Source organism: Gadus morhua, chromosome 16 (assembly GCF_902167405.1).
Source record: "Gadus morhua chromosome 16, gadMor3.0, whole genome shotgun sequence".
Taxonomy (NCBI): domain Eukaryota; kingdom Metazoa; phylum Chordata; class Actinopteri; order Gadiformes; family Gadidae; genus Gadus; species Gadus morhua.
The window spans coordinates 6,562,166-6,582,107 of NC_044063.1; the positions used below are offsets into that span (position 1 = coordinate 6,562,166).

Here is a 19,942-nt window from a genome sequence, read left to right on the forward strand (position 1 = left end):
CGCAATGAAGGCCAATTCTGACACCAACTTTAAAGGCAGCATATTTAATTGTTGACACTGAGCCATTTGATTGGCTCAGTGTGAACAAGATTGAGGTCTTGGAAGTTTGTCCTTGGCAGAGACCTCTGAATGGGTCAAAGACGTGGGAGCATGCATGTTAGAGCATATGCCACGAACAGCGTGCATAATGGCCGCCATCATAGCTATCAATAACTGTAATAGTCACGTTGACGTTTATGCCTCACTTCCTGGCATGAGGAACGAGCCGCCAGAAAAAGTGGACGACCCCACACACACACACACACACACACACACCTATTTTTTCCAGACATACACGACCACACACACACTCTTTCAACACCAAATCTATAGTTTTGTGTGAGTGTGTTTTTGTGTGTGTCGTCTCTGTTGAAGTTCTCACCACATGATTCAGTAATGCATTTCAATGTTTAATTTATGACAAGGCTTAAGATTGAAGGTTGTGCACTTTGTTCGCTTTTTGCATTTAATGTTTTGAGTTTGTATATACATTTCCAACAGATGTTGTCTGTAACAACGTGTCATTAGTTGCAGTTTACTCCTCCGTTGTATCTGTATTGTACACACATATTTATGGATGCGAGTCTTTATTCTCACCCCTTGGCCTTGAACAAGACATTGTTAAACACGGTAAGACATAGTAGGAAGAAACACAATTACCACAACTCTTTGTGTATTATGTAGTTATGATCCAACGATTATGCCTTTAATGGAAATATATCGTCAATCCCCTTGTACTTTAGTGGAAATAACATAGAAGTTTCATCAGCTCTTTTTCACAACGCTTCGAGCGATTGCAGCACGTAAACAGAAATAGGCTTTAGATGACTCCTCCCCTTACATCACATTGTGTATTCCAGAACCTTCTCTGTGAACATTCATCTGGGCTCCCAACAAAGCGGAAAGTTTTAAAGGAATTGAAATTGCGGGAAATGGATGAGTTGAGAAGGCAGTGAGAGCTTCACAATGGCTGTGATCATCCATTTGAATCCTCAAATTGTTCTTACATATCTTTAAAGCTGATAAGAGACACTTTATATGTATGAAGGTAGCAGTTCTACAACTCTGTGGTCAAATACATTACAAAACATTGTGGTTACATACAAAAACATTCAAAAATAGATAGAGTAGTATAATATCTGATATGTGTATATATAGTGTATTTAACGTTTTATACTAATATTATACTATGTAGCCTACCTGACCTTTTTATTTTATTGTTCCCCTGCTTTGGAAATGAGTTGTAACTGGTCATTGAAAATGGCGCAACATTTTGAGGAGATAATCTGCGGGTTGGTGAGGGATGTCACATTCAACCGCCGCCTAGGCCTACACTTTTGCACCTTTTTTTTTTGCTTGCCGATTTCGGATGACACAAAGCTAAAGCATCTCCTCTACAGATGCTATGTTTGCGATTGTCAATGCCGTTAATTTGTGACACGACAGTCACTGCCCTCTAGGATGTATTGCGTAACATCCATAACAACGCTCAAACCGGACGGAGGTATGAAGGGTAGTCCCGGAGACAATGTTCGGTACGGACGGACGAATTTCATCTGGATCCGGAGGTATGAATCGGCCTAGGTGGTGAGATGTTCACAGTTGGACCCTCATTGGCCACCTGCCTGTTACTGAAACATACATTGTAGGAAATGTCTAACAAACCACCGAACATCCTCAGTTTAAGGCCAACAGTGAAATAAAAGGCCACCTTATTATTCTACAGCAGTTTAAGCTCTCTTTTTAAGAAATCCTCCTTATAAGCTGATGAATTGATTTTGTGTCCTTTAAACCATCCCTCACACAGCTTGTCCTTATGACGTGTCAAAGGAAATCATTACATTTTCTGTTGAAAAATCTTTAAATGTCTTTGAAGTTTGCCGAAAACATCGCCCACTTACAACAAAGACAATCAATATCGAAGGTGTGGGTAGGAGAGCAAGGTTCTCAATGACTTTATAAAATGATTGATTATTGATTAAAAAAAATGCAGGTCTGAAGTGGAAAAGTAGAATAATATCAAAAGTTAAGCAAAACATTTGTCAAACTAATTAAAGGCGAATTTCCTCAACCAAGCTGATCACATCATTTTATTGGTATAGTTTGACAGTGTCATGGAGGGGTGGGGGAAGCCAGATCTTCAACAAAACCTATAATCAGTGATGTGATTGAGGGGCCAAACTCACATCACACCCATTGGTCAATAATGGCTCTTCTGAATGGCCCTGTGGGCGGGCCAATCAAACTTTCACTTTAAACGTTACCACATTCAAATTTGATCAGTTTTCACATTACCAGTCAAACTTGATCACTTTATCCTTACCAGAGTCAAACTAAATTACTTTTAACATTACTAGAGTCCAACTTGATTACTTTTGACGATACCACAGTCGACCTTGCAACTATCTAGGTCCTGATTGCTAACCTGTGGTTCGAGGGTAATGCACCTGGCCCCATCTCTACATTTGGTTCATAAAAACAATGTTTGTGGTATTTCTTCAGATAAAATACATCAAACTCTTCAGATGTTGCAGTGGGCCTTGAGTCAGTCACCAGAATGTCTAGCTGGAGGCATCTTTTAGAAAGACACCTATCTGCTGAATAGGAAATTGATCAATACTATTTCTATAGGCATTCTCTTTTCAAGATCATAGAAGAGCCTTGAAGGCATCTTTCTTCAATACATATCATATACAGTCAGGCATGGATAGGTCATACAGACAACAAGACAAAGAGATAGATAGATAAATAGATAGACAGACAAATGGATGGCAACGTAGAGGGACTGACATGAGACATTACACTTAACATGAACAGATGTCAAAGTTTTAGAAAAAAAATCGTACTTTGCGTTATCCTGGAATGTGTTGCGAAAGTTGTAAAATGATGTCCTCTCCCATTCATGTCATATTATCATGAAAGAATATGTGTATGAGTGTGCGAGTGTGGTGTGCACGCGTGAGTGCGCGTGATGCGTTAACCTTGAGTTCAACTCTTTTTAATTCCTTACAGCACTCTTCAAGTTCTTGAAATCCGTCGGCATTAGAGAGTCTACAACCTGACCTCTCGTTCACTTTCTCTTACGACTCATAAAACTACCGTCAAGGTCACTTTTCCATCTTTTCAATTAACTGTCGAGTGTTTCGTCTTGCACTCTCTCCCCCGGGGTTGTTAATAGAGGTGCACTGTGACTCACCTGTACGCCTTCTCCATCCTGACATAGCCTGCCCCTAAATAATCCCACGCCTCACAGCTGTACCGCTCAGCCTACACTCAGTCTCTGAATGAATGCCGGAGATGGTTCCTTCCTCTGAGCTCCTGTTCGGTAAGCAAGGGTTAGGCACCAGACCACATTTCCTCGACACCTGGGTTCTGTTTGCGTGCGGGCTGCCAGGCAGGAGGCGCCTGCCGGTCTACTTGAACATGAATGATCGCATTACGGAATTTAATTTAACCCCAATTGGCACTTGGCCTGGACTTCTGTTCAATTCATCATCATAAAGCTAGATACAGAGTGTGTGTGTGTTGCATGGTAACTGTATGTTCTCTGTGCGTAGGAGCGTGCTTGTTTTTGCAAATGCATGAGCATGTGCGGTGCGTGTGCTTGTGCACCTGTGTGTGTGTGTGTGAATGCATGTTCAAGTGTGTGTTTGCGGGTTATCTGTAACTTGCCTAAGTGTGTGTGGGTGTGAGTGTACGTTTGGGTGTTGAACCTCTGAGTGTTCCCGAGAGAAGTGTGTGTGTTTGTGTGTGTTGCATTTGTGAAAGTTCACGAGAAACTGTGTGTGTGTGTGTGTGTGTGTGTGTGTGTGTGTGTGTGTGTGTGTGTGTGTGTGTGTCGGTACTGGGGGCCTCATGCCAGCATTCACCGCAGGGGTCTTGCGAGAGTAGGAAATGAAGTTGGAAGAAGAAGACACCTGATCAAGGTGATGGATGTCTGTGCCCGGTGCGCGCTCACGCACACCCCCCCCACGTGCACACCTGCTGCCTGTGCCCTACTTATTGTACCCATGAATCAATTTAATGAGCAGAGGATGGGGTCAGGACTTCAATAAACACCCCACCGGGCCTTCAGACATAATGCCTGCCAGTAAAGCGCGCTGGAGGATAAAACACTGCCAAGACCATGAGGCCCCTGCAGTACATGCATCATGTGTCGCTGCTACGCGCTTTAAACCCGTCTTGGGTGAACGTGTTTGAATTGCATGAGGAAATTAGCTTTGGAGATGTGAGTGGGTTGGCTTAGCCCAGGAGGGAGAGCAGGTTAAATTGTAACCAGAAAGAAGCTTGTTCGATCCCTTATTGCTGGATGTCGATAATGCTCCCGAAGAGCACATTGCCTTGCATGGCTACCTCCATCGTTGGTGTGTGAATACGGTATGAACCATTGTAAGTCACTTTGGATAAAAGCGTCTGCTAAATGCCCTAAATGCAAATGTGATTAGCGCAAGGGACTGAGTTCAGATACAGACCAGTAGGGAGCAGGTAGGGATTGGGGCAATTTGCTAAAGGTTTCCTACAGGTAGGCTACAGAGATTGGGGATCAAATTCAGTAGCTCTCCGTAGGTAATCAAGCCTGATATCCACTTCTACACCATCCAGCTCCACTATCATGCGATACAAGTGAAATTTGAGATTACTGCCAACTGTCAATCACAGGCCACCGTAGATCTCCCTGTGGAGCTCCAAGAGAGAGATCAGATAAGGATTGGGTCTCAATAACTACAGATGACTGAGGAAAAAGTATTTGATCATCTGGGCAATCTGGGGTTTAAGGCACGTATGCATACAAAAACATTAATGATAAAAGGTTATATTCGATACATTCAGTTATGTCAGCATATTAACCAAATCGTGCTCACTTTACCTCCATCAGAGGTAGTGAAGTCTTCCAGAGGATAACTAAGTGTTTGTTAGACAGACTGTGTGCACCTGTTTCTACGTGTATGTGTGTGCGTGTGTGTCTCCGTGTGCACCCATATCTGTGTGTAACTACGTTTTTGTGTGTGTGTTAGCTTGCATATTTGTTTGTGTTATGTGTCAGCGTGCATATCTGTGTGTTTAAGTGTGTGTGTGTGTGTGTGTCAGCGTGCATATCTATGTGTTTTTGTGTGTGCGTTAGCGTGCATATCTGTGTGTTAGCGTGTGTGTTATTTTTCATATCTGTGTGTTTGTGCGTGTGCGTATGTGTATATCAATCCGTGTTAAAGTATATGTGCGTGCAGTGACGGATTGCGCCTCCAGAAGGGGGAATCCGACATCTCGTATTGGTAATCTATAGTGCAGCACTGACCTGATCATTTGCTCCGTGATTCGTCCCATTTAGGAGGACATGGCTGGCCGTCCCAAGGAGACAGCTCCCTGATTTCCCCCGGGTCTCTTGGTGCTCGGTGACATCTACATGCTCAATGATACGCAGTGGCACAGCCTCTCCACACGGCCCCAGCCGCCCGCCTTGCATCCCGTCCTGCCACAAGCGCACCTTCTTCGTTACCGCAAACGACAAATTCAACCGTCCTCCGCAATAAATATAAAGTACTGGTGTTGTTTTTACCTAGATGCATAAATATAAAAAAACGGCTTGCAGTGAATCACTTTTTCAGATTTGAAGACCTCATTAAGGAACCGGTAGACACACCCTTTCCTTCCCCTACACTCCCCTGCATGCAGATGTGCACAACGAACACAAACAACCCCCCTGTCAATTTTGACATGCAAAGGTAAACACAATTTTCCTCAGCTTCTTTAGTGGCGACTCAGCCATGTTCATATTTCATGTTTAAAGAGTACAGCGTTTGGGGGGGGGGGGATGTCACCCTATGATAGCGTGCTGTGTTTATAAACTGCTCTTCCCTTCCTGTCCATTTAACCGCCACGCGCTCCGTGAGCTGTGAGGTCATCGGCGGCGCGGCGGGGCCCGACGCAGAGGACGAAGCGCTTCTGTTTAGACGCGTGGCGACGGGGGCCCCCGGAATACATTATTCTCCCTCCGTTTGGGGACGCAGAAAGGTAATGGAGCGTGAGAGTGGCGGTTCCCCCTGGAGACGGGGAGCAAAAACCACGCCCATCCTAACCCCCCCCCCCCCCCACACCCTCTTTACTGCTCCCCGGCAGTGCGTGGCGAGGAGTCCCGAGGTAGTGCAGAGCGAAAAGCAAACGCCCGGGTAGCTGGGAGAATCGGCTCCGCGAGAGCAGACTGAAAATCAGCACGGGGTAATGCCGCGTGAACTTGGGGACTCTTCAGGGGTAAACATCGGCGCCGGCCCCGGTAATTGGAGAGCCGTGCTAGGCGTCCATGTTGGATCCCCAGGGCGGCGCCATTGAATATCGTGACTCTGCAGAGCTCGGTGTTTGAGCAAAGGGGGGAGAGGAGTGATGCCTGTGAGGTCATAGGTCAGAGTCATACATTCGGTTATGCTCATAATCTGTCCCGCGAGCGATCTTTCAAGCGCATGAAAAATATAGGGCGAGGGAAGGGGGAGAGATCGAGGGGCCCTTAAAGATCAAGATTGATTTCTGTGAAGGGAATATGTAAACAAATCGGGGTGGCATGGACCCATCCACTGTTTGAACTAGATTTCTTTCCTTTTCGAGTGCTATCCGTGCCTCATGGTAATGGAGAATATCAATATCATTAGTCCGTAATAAGGGCACACATCGGTTTACGTTTTATAAGTTGCACTAAATGTCTAGATTTAATTATTAAATGTCACATTATTTACCTGTCTGGCTCATAGCGAGTCACCCATCGAACACACACAACAATCAGATCTGGTTGTCAGGGGATTTCTAATTAAGCTATTGTCTTTAGCATGTGATGGGAATGTATTAAAACTGTATAAACATTGTCTACCTGCAATTCTGCTAATATTAGTCGCACTATAAAAGTGTACGAGCGCTTGGACAAACGTACAGACCGACCCATAAAGACCCAGAAACATACATATGCATACATAATGACACACATATACATAAGAACGCATTTCCAGCACTTCTATGCTGGTTGGGGGAGCCAAGCACACACAGATGTACCGACAAACATACGGATACACACACACACACACACACAGGGGCTTAGCCACGTGGGGGCCAGGGGGGGCCATGGTACCCCCTGGTCAGAGGTTGTCCATCCCGCTGGCCCCCTCGAGTATAAAAAACAAAAACGGAAACTGTCTAAAGAAAGCTTAAATATATGCACTATTAGTTTGATCTAACTTTGATTCATCATTCTTATTTAAAGTGTTATAAACCGATGTTATGAATAAATATTGCACTTAAAATACCCCCCACCCCAAAGATAAGACTGGCCTGGGCTGGCCACCACAGTAGTAAAATCTTGGCTACGCCCCTGCACACACACGTATGTAAACATACACGCACACAAACATTCACACACACACAAACACAAACAATTTACGCATAAACAAATGTATACAGACTCAGAGAAACACATACCCAAAAGGAGACAATGGCACTCAACGATACAAAGACACACACACACACACACACACACACACACACACACACACACACACACACACACACACACACACACACACACACACACACACACACACACACAGTGACAAACAAAAATACAAGGACTTACTGCTGCGGACCAAATCATCTCCATCATTCCCGCGTGGTGGTGGCGTTCTGCCAGCCTCCCTTTCTTCCCCCAACACCGCCACACACAATGAAGCCACTGGGACTCTGAAAGGTAATATTATTACAGTCCCTGGTGGGGAAAATAAACCCATCTGCATACACCCTATTGTGCCGGCTCGCTATCAGACATCCCCAGTGGCGCGGGGGCGTAATTAGCACAGGGAGATGGCGACGGGCTTCGTATACGAGAACCACTTCCTCCCCGGTGTGTCCGTCTCGGCGCCAATCTGTGCCCCGCCACGCCGAGACCTATCTGATACCGAGAGGCCCCCCGATGTCACGACACTCGCCCACGCCTGATGAAGTCTGCGGGGCCCACGCCACGACGGTCAGCCAACATCCCCGTCTGTGTCCAAACACGAGCAGCTGCAGGTACGTCTGCCGGTAAACACGGATGGACCTAGACGAATCAGGGAGCGGCTGATTGGGGCCAGGTCAAGTCATGTTATGACTAGTCGGATCAGGCCCAGAATATCAGCCAGTGTCAGCTAGCATTAATCCTTGAGAAAAATGTCTTTGCCAGTGAAGTCTTCCAGAGGATAACTAAGTGTTTGTTAGGCAGACAGACAGACAGACAGACAGACCCCTGGACACATCCAAACAAACACACACACGAGGCACCTAACACACACACCTAGACGAACACATAACACACACATCTAGACGAACACACACACACAAAAAAAAGACAGCCCTCAAAAAATACACATTAACATTTTCTACCACAGGAACACATGCCACATAACTCATAATGGCCGTCAACTGCACCTTTTTTCCTTTCAGCTTTACAACAAGCTCTTTTATTACTTTCATGAATTTTAAATAATCCATCGTTTACGGTGACAGCTCTGGGCCGCAAGCGACTGGCTTTTAAGGCTGTCAACTTTCCTCCCCGCCTGCATTTCTTGTGTTTTCCGCTTGTTGCTTCCTTTAAGTTTAAGGTTCAAGCAAACTTTCTCAATCTGTCTTTCCTCAGGCACGACCGTCAAATGAGGGTGGGCCAGTGGCCGGATCCGTAGGGAGTAAGAACACGTTACGCTCAGATGCCTTACGCAAAGTCATGTGTTTCGCAAACATAGACTCACCCAAATATCAGATTCACTGTAGCGCCATAGATCTGACAGATCACTCCTGTAAATCGATACATCTGATCAATAGTCGATCAATACATTTGATCTACATTAGCTCTACAGAGCTGTCATCGCCTTATGTCTTCCTCATTGCCTTTTCTTAGCTTAATGTCATAATTCCCTTTCGACCCCTTTTGGTCTTATACATTTGGTTTTATTTGGCATTATTTTAATGTACAGCACATTGGGTTGCATTTGGGTGCATAAAATGTGATTCATAGAAACAATTGGATTGATTTGATCTATAGGCCTCGGTCTGATATATGCCGCCATTCTTGGTAAACCACAAAAACAACACGTTATTTGTTACAATCAGACTTTGAAACACAAATCTTGAAAGAAAACTTTGAACTCTTTGAACTAATGATAGACTGAGATATCAAGCCTGTTGCCCGCACAAACATAAAATAAATATAGATGTCATCGGAATTCCTGCCAGAACATCTCAACAATAGAACTTCAGAAAGACACTTTTCCAGAGTAACAGGGAGAAGGTATGGGTTAGTCACCTTTCTCAACGATACTTTGGCATAGCGGGAGCAGGATCAAGGTTTTCAGGGAGATGAAAGATATAATACCATGAGTTTAAGGCCTTCGGTTGTTTTGTCAAAGGTTTCTTCATAAATGTCTCTTTTTTCTTATCTCTTCTATCTTCAGAGAACAAGTTGGCTTCTTGGATAAATAAAGGCGGTCCAAATGGCACACGACATAAAACAAGATGTATAAGCCTATAGCACAGGTATATTTATTGCTGCTATTCACCCTGAATATATATATATATATATATATATATATATATATATATATATATATATATATATATATATATACATACACACACATATCTACAACGTATGATGCAGTCTATACCTTTATAGGGATACTATGATAAAGTGCATCATCGCAATTGGAAAACAACAAGACCATTGACATTACGTTACGGTGCACGGGAAATACATCAGCACATTTTGCAGGAGGGATATAGGATCATATTATTTCCAAGTGCTCTTTCAATAACTACACCTGCTTGTGAGTGTGATTGTGTTTCAAACCTAGCTGTTAGCTTTGCAAGGTAACACCACATTAAGAGAACTGGCATTTATTCCCCTGCTCATTTAAATAAAAGAGTATCGTCTGGAGTGTAGCATGGGCTGTAGTGCAGTTGTCACGGTTAACGGGTGGCAGGCAGGCAGGTAGGACTCAATAGCAGACAGGCAAGGAACACCGAGAACGCAGGTGACATCGGTAACACGCAGGACATAACTCACCACAAACCACAATGATCCGATGAGGAACAAAGAAAAGACACAGGTTTAAATACCAAACACAGGGCACGCAACGAGGAACAGCTGAAACACATTAGGGGGGGGGGGGGAGCAGTAATCACACACACACACACAGGAGGGAAACTTGACAGGACATGGGAAGAAACACAGAGATACAAAAGTAAAACAGGAAACACAGGGAAACACATCAAAACAAGACAAGGAAACAGACAGACCACAGCAGTGGTCGTAAATGAAATCGTCTGGATCACAATGAAAGACCCAATCACTAGAAACACTGCGCAGATGAAAACAAGGTTACACCAACTAACTTACTTCCTTACTAACTAACTAACCAACCAAGTATCTGACTAATTGAACTTCTAACTACCCAACTAACTGCCTAATTAGCTATTAACTACCTAGCTCACCGAACGACTACCAAACCAACTAATTGATCAAACGACCAACACTGACTTACATTCAATCCTGCAAAAATAATACATCCATAATAAGGTAAATACAGCTAACCGCAAAGTCACTCAAAAACGACAACTGGTATTCTCCCCTAAGTAAGTCACTTACTGCCCCCTGTTGGTTAACAACGCGTTTATCGTATAAAAACTAAAATGCATCTGCTGACATCAAGTGGTGGAATATTTATTTTCGGGCTGGTGTGAACAGAAAGATGCAAAATGTATAAAAATGCCTATCAAAAACGATAAGGGGTTTAAGACATAGGCCAATATACCATGGATACACACACACACACACACACACACACACACACACACACACACACACACACACACACACACACACACACACACACACACACACACACACACAAAACACAAACACCAAACACAAACAAACACACGCACACAATAGTTGGAAAAAAACAGTCAGGTATATATTAATAGCCCTTGTGGTGTAGTCCTATTGTTATGAGTCCTGGCGTGTGTACAGTGGTCTGGAGGAGTGTAACTCGAAGCTGTCCTCTAATGACTTGGTGACAAAAGAGGCTGACCCTCATGGCCCCGGCCGCCTGCCTCTCTGTCGCTCTTTCTCTCTCCAGTTACTGTCCTTTATCTGTCCTTATCTTCCTCTCCAACCACACTCTCTCTCTCTCTCTCTCTCTCTCTCTCTCTCTCTCTCTCTCTCTCTCTCTCTCTCTCTCTCTCTCTCTCTCTCTCTGTCGCCTATTAATAAGCCCTAGACGCAGGGCAGGGGTTACTTAGAGGGTCGAGAGGCGATAACAAGACCTAACTGACAAAGCCCGCACAAAGAGCCAAGGGGGAGAATTTGTAGATATCTCATCTCATGCGGCGAAAGCATAACTTGTTATCTTTTTTCGGTTGATGTTTGTTGTGGGTTATTGTTTGCTTAGATTTTTGTGATGTTTTTTTTTTGCAGCGTGACACTGGTGGTTTGGTAATTAATGTAGGCGATTGAAGTTCTATTTAAAAAACATTTTATTTGGCTTCTCTACTCAGTGTGACATATAGGTCACAGTCCACAGGTTATTAAAGTGTTAAAAGGCAAAGTAACACTGTCGTTTTAATTTAAGTTCTTTGCAGATGTTCACATCTTCCGGCTCATCTCAAGTCACGCAGGTAAGCCTTTTTATTTGTACCTATTAATTTAAACATTAGCTAAATACAATGACATGTAATTATAACCATAGACCTTGAATGCTTTAATGTATACTTCGAAAGATATCGGAAGAATATTTTCAGAAGTTTAAGCAGAAGTGTTATTTTTTATTTGTTTATAATTTTTAGAATATGATAAGAAAGAGATGTTTATTTTTATACTTGTTATTCTGTTGAGGCATATTCACTGTGACGGTACATTAAGTGGAGACGTTATCATTCACTTGTGCGGCTACAATCAGTTGAGACGTTATTATTCTCTGTGAAGGTAAAGGACAGAATGTTCTCAGGGCCACCCGTCTCCGGGCACCCACACTGTGACAAATGCTTCGACCTCCACTGCCGGGTCCCCCTGGAGCCCTTCGTCTGCTGCGGCCTGCTCAGCTGCAACAGGGGGTGTGGGGCCCGCATGCACGGGTGCAAGGCAGAAGAGCACACCGTCCTCTGTCCAAACCAGGAGGTTCCCTGCCTCAATGCCCATTATGGCTGCCCTGTCACCATGTCTCGCCACAGACTGGCCCCTCACCTCGAGGTCTGCCCAGCTAGCGTCGTCGCTTGTTCTCAGGAATGGAACCGCTGGCCAATCACGGACAGCGATGCACCCCTCTACAGCCAGCTATCACAGGGCCCCGAAGGCAGTGTGGATGACAAAGAGCTACCCCTGGACGTTGCTATGGCCCTCAGGGACCAGGAGCTGCTCTTCAGGTCCATCAAGATGAAGAACATTTTCCCTGAGTTAATGGAGGTGATAGAAGCAGGACGTGAAGATATTGCAGTCGCGGCGAGCAGCCTCGCGGCTGGATCAGGGGAAGCGGGGGATTTGGGTGGAATGAGAGTGAATGACGGCAGGACGGAGGACGATGAAGAACCCAGCCAGGAGGAAAGGGAGGCCTTCGCCAGGAACAGGAAATTAGATGGGATTCAGAACTACGACGCTTGGGAAAGTATGTTTAGCAAGGAGACGAAGGCCTGTGGGCAAACCGTCAAAAACCTTGAAGAACAAAGCAGTTCTGATGTCAGCAAGGTAGTCAAGGATTCCCGTAACAGCCAATCAGGAGGAGCGGAGTCGACCCGGGCTTGTGAGAGGGAGGCGGTCGCTCTGAACGCCAACGGCACCACTGGCCTTGCACCTTGGCAAAATGGTGTCCTTGAGAAGTTGAGTCAGGAGTACAACATCGCGGAGTACAACATGTATATGGTTCACAACGGGGCCATGCTCATCAAGTTTGGACAGATGGCCGCCTGTACCCCGAGGGAGAAGGATTTTGTTTACGGAAAGCTAGAGCCCATCGAAGTTCAAACAGTTCGCTCCTTCAATGTGCCGACTAGCTACAGGGCCAAGCGCCACCATCTGACGGACTCGTCCTGCAGGGCAAAGAGCTTCCAACAAGTGGACACCTCAGATTTAGGAGTCCCGGTGGAAGACCTCCCCAGGAGTGATGAGGTGACGTCGACGTTGTTGTGCTCATTGGAACGCGAACTCCGGGGCCACCTCATCTCTGAAAGTGCTGGGGCAGACGGCCTGTATGTGGATATCGGAACGCAGACGTACAAATTTGAATCTGCGCCATTTAAGACGGACGCATTGCTTGCAGACGTAGTTTGCGACCAGCCCAACGCCGCAGTCCACATGCACCTCCAAACAGAAGCAGTCACCAGGAGACACAACAAGTCCAACTCCACGTTCAATTTCATGTGTGGACACTTTTTCCGACGCGATGAATACCGCTCCCACTTCAGGAACGTTCACGCCGACGTGCAGTCCTGTATCAACGGATGGTTCGAACAGCGTTGCCCCCTCGCCTACCTCGGCTGCACTTTCACCCAGGAAAGGTTCCGGCCTTCTGGCCGCTGCCCCGCCAGGATCAGGTATCACCCGGACCTGGGCTCGCTCTCCCTCCAGCCGATGTGCCAGCCCTCTGACCTGGAAGGAGGGAAGAGCGAAAGTCCCTTGAGGAAGCGAGCGCGGAACCTGGACCCCCTGAGCAGGCTCCCCTTTGAGGTCCTGGTCCGGGTGGTGGGCTCCCTGGACGGCTTCTCGTTGGCCCAGCTGTCAAGGGTGTCGCGGCTGATGAGGGGGGTATGCGAGACGATGCTCGTCCAGCGGGGGATGGTGGTCCTCAAGTGGGAGAAGAAGACCTACTCCCATGGGGGATCCTCCTGGAAGTGCCATAAGAAAGCAAGTATTCGCCAGGGGGTTGGGGGTTCATCAATTAAGGTGTTAAGTAGTTAAGGGGTCCACTCTTAGGCCCCGTCCACACGGAGCCGAAACGGGCAAAAACGACCCGGTTTCGTTTTATGCGGTTCAGGAATATCTCATTGCGAATCCGCATCGAGCTGTAGAAACGCTGTAGTAAATATTCAAGGCATTGGTTCTCCACAGAACAAAGTGGAGCAAATTAAGCCTGCGCGCTGTATACAAACATTCAGTCACGAGGATTCAACCTTTTAAATTGAGCAGAAATACTTTTTAATGTACTGTTAGTAATTACATTTATCAAGGGGCTTTATTTAAAGCTACAAAAATAATACAAATAAAATAATGAATAAAAAATTCAACGCAACTCTGACGTCCCCCAGCTAATGACGTCATCGTTGGCGTTTCAGGCGTCCACACAAATCCTAACACGAAACCGCATTGGTCCGGATAGACTTGAAACCAACTCCGAGGGTGGTTTCAGAAATCTGCGGCCTCAGGCACCGGATTCTCCGGCCCCGTCTGGACGGTCGGCCGAAACGCACAAGACTTATGCGGTTTCACCAAAAAATTGGCTTTGTGTGGACGGGGCCTTATCTTCTCCGAATATAAGCCCTAAGCATAACCTATAATCCTTTCCACTTAACCCAATCTAAACCTAACCTCATTCTTCACTACACGTTAATATCAATAACCTTAATATTAATCGTCCTTTTGCTTTAGTCACACCAAAGTGGCCATTTGTAGCACAATGTTACCTTACAAACATGACCCAAGTAACACCAGTAGATGTTTATTTTAGAACAGCAACATTATCAAAGGTGTTTGTCGGACAGAGTTTACACAGTGACAGGCGTCTAGAAGACTTACAGCCAGATACATTAAAACGACTTGGTGTATCTGGCCACAACACGAGTAGCGCTGGATGCCTGCATCGCAGTGCATCCCAGATGACAGCTGTGAAGTGTAAACAATCTCTCTCTGCAGTACCACGCCTCTCCCACTCACAGCAGAAAGGGTGACAGACACCCTGCCATCACCAGATGGGTGCCGGGAGTGTGCCACTGCTTCCCTTGACACTGAATCGATCTGATGACCCCAAGGGCGACTTATTTTTATGTTATCAGGATGTTTTAAATACATTGTTTACAAGTCTGTAAACTACTGTTAAGTCTTTGTTGTCTGTAAAATAGTATGATTTTCCCCTTTTGAAAAGACACCTTTGACTTCAACGTGACAAACCTTGATATAAATATAGCGATATACAACAACAAAGAAACAATGACCCAAGACAAATGCCGCTGCAATAAATATCAAAGCAAAACAAGGTTAGGTGATACAACAACAGAAGAACAATAAGAGTAATGGAGAATAGAAGCGACTGTTGGTTGAATGACCCACTGTCATGTGTTGTCACGAGACAACCCTCAAGCCCATTAAACCAGAGAGGAGTAATAGCAGTGAGGTGGAACAAAGCCGGCACCAGCCAGATATGAGGTCATCCACGTCCACTCAAGATGCTTGTAGTTCCACGGGCTTTATCAGCACCCCCCTCCTGTGTACTAAATACTGTGTATACCAGGGTGTATATTTAGAAAGGTTAGGACCAGAGTCAAAATTCAACAGGCTTTGTCCTGTCTTTAAGTGGTATTGTTGTCCGCAGCTAAAGATATTGACGGATTTGATACCCAGTTTGGTTGTCTGAATATAGCGTATGATAAGATTTGAGGATCAATACAAGAGAAGACTCATAAACCATTTGTATACCTGCAGCCTTTATATTATAGATCTAATATTGTGCATATTTTATATCTTTATTTAACATTTTTTATTTCACTTGCGTTTTTTTTCATTGCATGAATATCCTAGTAGGTGAAACCTGGCAATAAAACAATTTCTGAACGTGATTCAATTCTTTCCTCAGGCGTGGGAGTTCAGCAGCGGGTTTTCCTCCGTGGACAGATGGCGTTTCCACGGCGGGCCGCACATGTCAGAACACCTGAGATCCTGCCGCTTCTACGAGACAGAGAAGCGATCGGACCCGGTGGCTCTAGCCTGTCTGCAGGAGGCGACGCACAGAGATACGGCGGGAAAGAAATACCAGGCGAAACCTTAAAGCTTGGCGGATCAGCCTGATAAGCCCCCCGGGGCTGGCGATGTCTCACCTGGAGGTCGAAGGCGAACACAAACACTGACACTGAAATGCACGGCCTGCTAAAAATAAGATTGTTGACCGCTATCATCAGCGGTGTGTCCTCCTGAATAACTTAGTAGTGTTGGGCCGGGAGCGGCACAGAGTTTCACACACGGAGAGAATCACATCACAACACTGAAGGCCTTCACTTACTGAGCGGTGCAGACAATGTATGAATCACAAAAACGTATTCTCAAGGAAATTGATTCAGAATTAACAAATATCACATCCGTCGTATGACAAATATCACAGGCCAGAATCGTTCCACAAACGAGTGTTCTTGTGATTGTAGTGTTTTTAGTCCTGAGTTATTTTTTACGTTTTGGCTGTAGAGTTTGTTTTCTAAGAGGGGGGTTAGGTAGAGGGTTATGTTTTATCATATGAAACCCTGCATTGCATATATTTTGATGTATAATTCTTTAGCAAGGAATGTGCAGAATAAAATTATTTTGACCTTTATGTTGGCTTTTTCTAAGCTGTTTAAACGAACAATCCCACAATATGAATTACTTCTTTATGTAATATATTTTGCTAACAATCTTCATTCTATCAGAGTAGTTGAATAGGTTGCTACAGAATTGTTATTCTATTTTTGTACTTTAACCTACTTTCATATTTTTGATCAAGCAAAAAGGATGAAGGATGAGAGAGACACTTTTGACCAACATATTGTTTACATGTGGTACCGATATCAAACACCAGCAGCGACATCTAGTGGATAAAAGGTAGACTATTACTACATTTAAAACGTAGTGTGACGTGAATTGTTATGGGCACAAACCTCCTCTTTATAACGTTGTGTGACGAAAGATATACGCAGACACCTCCTCTCTCTTTGATGTGTTTTTGTGTGTGTCTGTAGTCTAACCACATTATTCAGTAATGCATTTCAATGTTTAATTTAGGAAAAGGCTTAAGATTGAAGGTGATCTTATTGTACACTTTTTGCATTTCCTGTTTGGAGTTTGCATTTACATTTCAAACAGATCATGAAAAATGTCTTCTTTAGCAAAGTGTCATTAGTAGCGTTAGTAGTAGCCCCCCCCCCCCCTCCCCCACACACACACACACACGCACACACGCACACACGCACGCACACACACACACACACACACACACGTGTGTTGTATCCGGATGATAATATGCTGAGTCATGTCTCTATAGGTGTTTTTAGTGTGTTCAACTTAAAACGAAGGCTCGTGATTTTTTATTTTTAATAGAACTCACTCACAACATTTGTGTTGACAGGCTGCATGTCACTTTTAAACATTAGAGCTAAAGATTGCTATGCATCATTAAATATCCATAGCATCTCATGATTGACAGATGCACTACGGGAAGCCATCAGGTAACATTTAATAATATTAATTAATAAAATAATTCGCGACAGGAATTTTTTATCTCTCCTAATTGACCATAATTAAAAAAATATGTATTATAGAAAAATAAACCACCATAGAAACACGCAAATAAAGAATTAGTGAAAATACAATCAGGTTTTTAATGAAAGAAAGCGTGACAGAGTGCCACGCTGCAACGTAAACATTCACAGGCGTAATGTTTGCTTATCATCTCAATTTGATCTTTGGCCCATTGTTAACGTATTCAGGCATCAGGTAAAGTAACGTTGAAGTAACCAGAAGCAACAGTTTACACTTACATTCACATCACATTAAGGAAAACAAATTATGTCTGGGACACTTCTGGGTGGCGGAGCTTGTTGATCACCTCTGTTAGCATGCGGTTGCAAAGGGCGGCGTACGGATTGAGCGCCACGGCTTGCTGTCTGGCGAACTCGCTGCCGAGAGCGGCCGCCTTCTCAAAATCGCCCCTGGCGTCCTCGTCGCGCTGCGCTAATCTGAGCAGCAGTCCCCGCTGAACGAGTGCCTGGCACGCCGTGCGTCCCACGCCTCCACTCAGGGAGATGGCGCGGTCCAGGTCCGCCAACGCACCTGTATGAAAGAGAGTAGACACACGGTAAGTTCACACGGGAACAGGTGTGTGTGTGTGTGTGTGTGTGTGTGTGTGTGTGTGTGTGTGTGTGTGTGTGTGTGTGTGTGTGTGTGTGTGTGTGTGTGTGTGTGTGTGTGTGTGTGTGTGTGTGTGTGTGTGTGTGTGTGTGAGAGACAGAACAAGGCAGCCTGATACTGTGGTGGGAATTTGGCCCACGTCAATCGTTTCTGTATTAAACTGAGTCTTAATAAAAGTACAATAACATACAACAATCACACAACAAACATGCAACCATACAAACATCCGAGATGGGAGTTCGCCCTGTGTGTCCAATGCATTTGCAAAAGCAAGGACCACTTATACAGTGTTGTCAGGATGCTGAGGACAGCTCTGCCACCCAATACAACTATTGGTTAACCAGATGGTTTACAATTGATGAACGTCCTCAAGATGTGGTAAAGGGGGGTAGAGAAAAGGGATGTGAAAAGGAATGCATTTCTCAATTCCTGTACCGGTGCGTCTGTGTCTGAACGTTTGTCTGGCCGGCCATCTGGTTATCTGTGACGGTATGTCTCTCCGTTCCTCTGTGATCGTCTGGTTATCTGTCTACCTGTCCGACCGTTTATCCGTCTGTCTATCCACGTATAATGGGGGAGGTTGTTTTACCTGCTGTGTCGCCCTGGAGACGCAGGGCCTGGGCTCGGTTGTTGTAGGCAGAGGGTCGCTCCGGGAGGATGAGGATGGCCCCGCTGAAGTGATGAAGAGCGGCCTGCAGGTCCCCCTCCTCGGCCGACTTGACTCCCTGCGCCTCTAGCGCCTTCACCTCAGTGAGCCGCGTCGCGTCAAAGCCCCGGTCTGCCGGAGCAAGATAAACAGGCAGACGGTAAGACGCATGAGAAAACGCACACAAAGTAAAGCCAGGCAGCAACATCTTCCCCCAGATTAACACTTTAGGATTCCTTTTTCTATATCAAAATCGAATCAGGGATGAAATTTAGAGTTGGGCCCGGTTCCAATCTGGGCCGGGATGATAACAAGGTTTTAACGGCGGCCCGGGTAACGTTTAATAGCCCAATGCGCCCTTCCAATGGGAAGCGGTGTCTCACCGTCGTCTGTTAGTTCCTCCTCGGAGTTCAGAGCCGGGCCGGTGTCTCCGAGCGGGCTGCCCGGGTGGAAGATAGCCTGGAGGACCGCCCTGTCATGTTCTGAAGCCATCTCTCGCTAACGTCTGGGGAGCAGAGAGGAGAGGCGAATAAAAGGGAAGGAATTCTTACAACTATGTGGAGGCTCCTTCTCACTACTCGGGCTGGTTCCCTTTTTCTCCTGTTTTTCCTTTTTTTTTGCCATATAGCCAGCCTGCCAGCCGGCCAATGGGAGCTGGGGGTGGAAACTGGAGTGAACTTTGAGATCTTTCTGCAGTAGGACATCTGTGTTTGGTTAACTCAGCAACACAGCACAGCACAGCACAGCACAACGCTAGGCTAGGCTAAAGATCTACCGAAGCACAAGATGATAGAGAGAGAGAGAGGAATGCCGTAATGATAAAAAAGAGAGGAAGCAAGGGAGAGGTGGATGAAGGGAGAGGGGGGTGCAGAAGGAGAGAAGGCGAGAGATAACGAGATGAAGGGGGGGGGGGGGGGTGACAGTGAAAAAGAGACCTGGGAGCAAGGGAGAGGGGGAGGAGGTAAGAGAAAAAAGAAGGGAGAGATGCATAGTTAGAGGAGAGCTGTCACAGTGGAAAGAGAGGGGGAGCCAGGGAGAATTAAACTATGAAAGAGAAACATGTTGCACCTGGCAAGGGGGGAGAGAGAGAGAGAGAGAGAGAGAGAGAGAGAGAGAGA

General features: G+C 45.4%; 2 protein-coding genes across 2 annotated transcripts; one reads left to right on the top strand and one right to left on the bottom strand.

Annotated features, from left to right (window-relative positions):
* Window positions 1–11,340: 11,340 nt before the first annotated feature.
* LOC115560800 (F-box only protein 40) lies at window positions 11,341–16,607 on the top strand. Its single transcript, XM_030380361.1, has 3 exons — window positions 11,341–11,718; window positions 12,026–13,936; window positions 15,879–16,607. Exons 1-3 carry the CDS (start codon window positions 11,683–11,685, stop codon window positions 16,068–16,070), a joined length of 2,139 nt encoding a protein of 712 aa, XP_030236221.1. The 5' UTR covers window positions 11,341–11,682; the 3' UTR covers window positions 16,071–16,607.
* A 1,011-nt stretch (window positions 16,608–17,618) lies between these two features.
* ttc36 (tetratricopeptide repeat domain 36) lies at window positions 17,619–19,486 on the bottom strand. The gene is made up of 3 exons (XM_030380391.1): window positions 19,208–19,486; window positions 18,768–18,956; window positions 17,619–18,100 (listed from the first exon to the last, which is right to left on the bottom strand). Exons 1-3 carry the CDS (start codon window positions 19,314–19,316, stop codon window positions 17,835–17,837), a joined length of 564 nt encoding a protein of 187 aa, XP_030236251.1. The 5' UTR covers window positions 19,317–19,486; the 3' UTR covers window positions 17,619–17,834.
* Window positions 19,487–19,942: the final 456 nt, after the last annotated feature.

Bases quoted from the DNA above. Each gene is read 5' to 3' on its own strand.
- LOC115560800 (XM_030380361.1), top strand. From the start codon at position 11,683: ATGTTCACATCTTCCGGCTCATCTCAAGTCACGCAG. The intron at 11,719-12,025 runs GTAAGCCTTTTT...TTCTCTGTGAAG, and splicing joins GCTCATCTCAAGTCACGCAG to GTAAAGGACAGAATGTTCTC. The intron at 13,937-15,878 runs GCAAGTATTCGC...TTCTTTCCTCAG, and splicing joins CCTGGAAGTGCCATAAGAAA to GCGTGGGAGTTCAGCAGCGG.
- ttc36 (XM_030380391.1), bottom strand. From the start codon at position 19,316: ATGGCTTCAGAACATGACAGGGCGGTCCTCCAGGCTATCTTCCACCCG. The intron at 18,957-19,207 runs GTGAGACACCGC...TTGCTCCGGCAG, and splicing joins GGAGGAACTAACAGACGACG to ACCGGGGCTTTGACGCGACG. The intron at 18,101-18,767 runs GTAAAACAACCT...TCTTTCATACAG, and splicing joins TCTCCAGGGCGACACAGCAG to GTGCGTTGGCGGACCTGGAC.